At 36.6% G+C, this 2,265-nt stretch overlaps 1 protein-coding gene across 1 annotated transcript in view; it reads right to left on the bottom strand.

Moving 5' to 3' along the window:
- The window catches only part of LOC106528604 (solute carrier family 12 member 3), a gene marked incomplete in the record, with an annotated part of 26,997 nt that overhangs the window by 14,242 nt on the left and 10,490 nt on the right, over positions 1 to 2,265 (bottom strand). Inside the window, 5 exon segments of the mRNA XM_014023817.1 lie at positions 136 to 319; positions 1,077 to 1,178; positions 1,292 to 1,415; positions 1,793 to 1,900; positions 2,053 to 2,210. Coding sequence (XP_013879271.1) covers positions 136 to 319; positions 1,077 to 1,178; positions 1,292 to 1,415; positions 1,793 to 1,900; positions 2,053 to 2,210 — 676 coding nt within the window.

Below are 2,265 nucleotides of genomic sequence, written 5' to 3'. Positions count from 1 at the left end.
AACCAACAGTGTGCCATTGCTGATTTTATCTACTTAAAGGTTTTGGGGACTCAGCCTTATTCCATCTATTGGCTATTGTAATTGGACAGTGGCCAGCATCACAAGCAGACCGCCACCGCATTGAGAATATCAAACTTTTCAACTGTGACTGTTGTGGACTCACTGGGTTTGTTGTAATTGACATAGCCAAAGAGGAAGAAGATGATACAGAAGGTGATGAGGGCAGCCCACCAGGTGAACAAAAACATCAGAACCACAGAGATCACTGCCCCAAACAGAGCTGTCCATTTGCTGTAGTAGTGAAATGATGGCCTCCACCCTAAATGAAATAACAATTGGACAAAGTTAAGTGATCCTTMTAAAGAAAGTAGGCATTTAATCCTTTTCACAGCAGGGGTAACTCTCTGTTGTAACGCCTGAAGGATATTGCAACAGTGGCTTCACAAGAGCAGCAAATGCAAACCAAAACAATAAAAATAACAAAAAAAAAACACATTGTTTTTGTTTACATACATACTAGCACTGACATTGGAACAGTGTACATAATACTAACGTGTATGTGTTAGTATACAGCAGCATAGCTAACCAACAAAAGTTGGAAAAGTAGCAGTTTGGATTTTCCATAAGCCACTGCCTCAAAAGTAAGGTGATGCTTCATGATATTATTAATGACCTGCTTATTGTCATTTTTCGAAGGACAGCCAATTGATCATGTAATAAATGTTTAGTTTTAATGCTGTTGCTCAGAAGTGGCAATTACTTGTCACCATGAATAAGGTTCCACTATCAATAACTGATGTCCTACCTTTTTTCAAAGTCTAAGGCAGTCTGTGATAAGTCAATAGTACCATCATTCTAAAATGCATAATGGAAATATCAAGTAAAAACAACTCTTTTGTCCATTATTATAGCTGAATTTGACCACAGTCAGTTAGAAAAATTGGTCTTTCCACATGACTTTATTTACAGTTTTTGTTTGTTTGTTTGTTTGTTTTTAAGAGATACTGATGATTTTGCTGCACACATAATAAATACATGAAATGACAAATAGGTAAGTGATATAGTAGGTTACTCACCAGGAGAATTTGTGATAGAAGCGTGAAAGCAACTGAAGTTTATAAGACAGTAGGAGCACAAGAAGAAGTTGGAAATCAGGGCTGCGATGGTGTTCAAYTCCGCTGTGATGAGAACCAGAAGAACAGAAAGTTGCAAAAAGATAAAATTGTATTCAAGGTAGTGCTTCAAAGATTAAAAAAAAGGAAAGTTTGCAGAACTACAGTGTTGGACTCACCGATGAGAATGAAGGCCACYGCAATGATGTAGCAAAGAACATACGCTCTGAGGGGCTCATTATTCTTCCCATAACCTTTTGCAAAGAATATAATATACGGGTATATTTTGTCTTTGCACAGACACTGARAATAGACAGAAGGTAATCAGAAGTTAGATGTGATATTATGTATCAATAAGTGAAGTTACTTGTTATTTATCTGTTTGACAAACTATATTATTTTGATTATTTATCCTTTTAGAACAATCCCAAAGAAGCAAGAGCCTGGAAAATAATAAATCCCTTAAAATCTACAAAGATTACAGTTTACGAAGCAGAGCTCGATTTGWCAAAATTACTAACATTTTATGACAATTCAACATCATCTAAAAAACAAATGCGGTAAAGTTATTATTTTATTGCAAACAGCCACATTTTACAATGCTTACTTTATAAAACCTTTAACCACATTTAATTCAAACCTGTTTTCAAATATGAAGCGGGGTTGTGAAGATGTCACACCTGAAAAACCTTTGGTGCAGAGACCAGGAATCCAAGAGCAGAAGACAAGCTGGCTGCAAACACACCAGCAGTGATGAGGTAGTAGAAACCAGAAACCTGCCCCAGGACCTGGTGGGGAAATTTTATTTATTTTATTATTTATTGCAACATTTACCAACTTGAAATGTAATAATCATGGAAGTTGTATTATTAACAACATTTAAAGAAAACACGGTTGACATTGCAAACAACTGTTGAAAAAAAAAAAAATAGATCACTACCTTCACACTATTGGCCAGCCCATAATTACAGGACTGGGATTGGATGCAGTCTGTGAAGTTCCAGCCCATTTTGCATGTCARTCCCAGACAACCATCAGTGCTGTTTCCAATGATGATATCACTTTTATTCCCGGAAGCATCCCGAACCACACACGCCCCTGGAAGAAAAGTCAAAACTCTAGTGGAGCAGAAGAAAATACTAGAAGCTTGTTT

Source organism: Austrofundulus limnaeus, unplaced genomic scaffold, assembly GCF_001266775.1.
Source record: "Austrofundulus limnaeus strain Quisiro unplaced genomic scaffold, Austrofundulus_limnaeus-1.0 Scaffold392, whole genome shotgun sequence".
NCBI classification, from domain to species: domain Eukaryota; kingdom Metazoa; phylum Chordata; class Actinopteri; order Cyprinodontiformes; family Rivulidae; genus Austrofundulus; species Austrofundulus limnaeus.
This window is presented reverse-complemented; position numbering and strand designations above follow the sequence as displayed.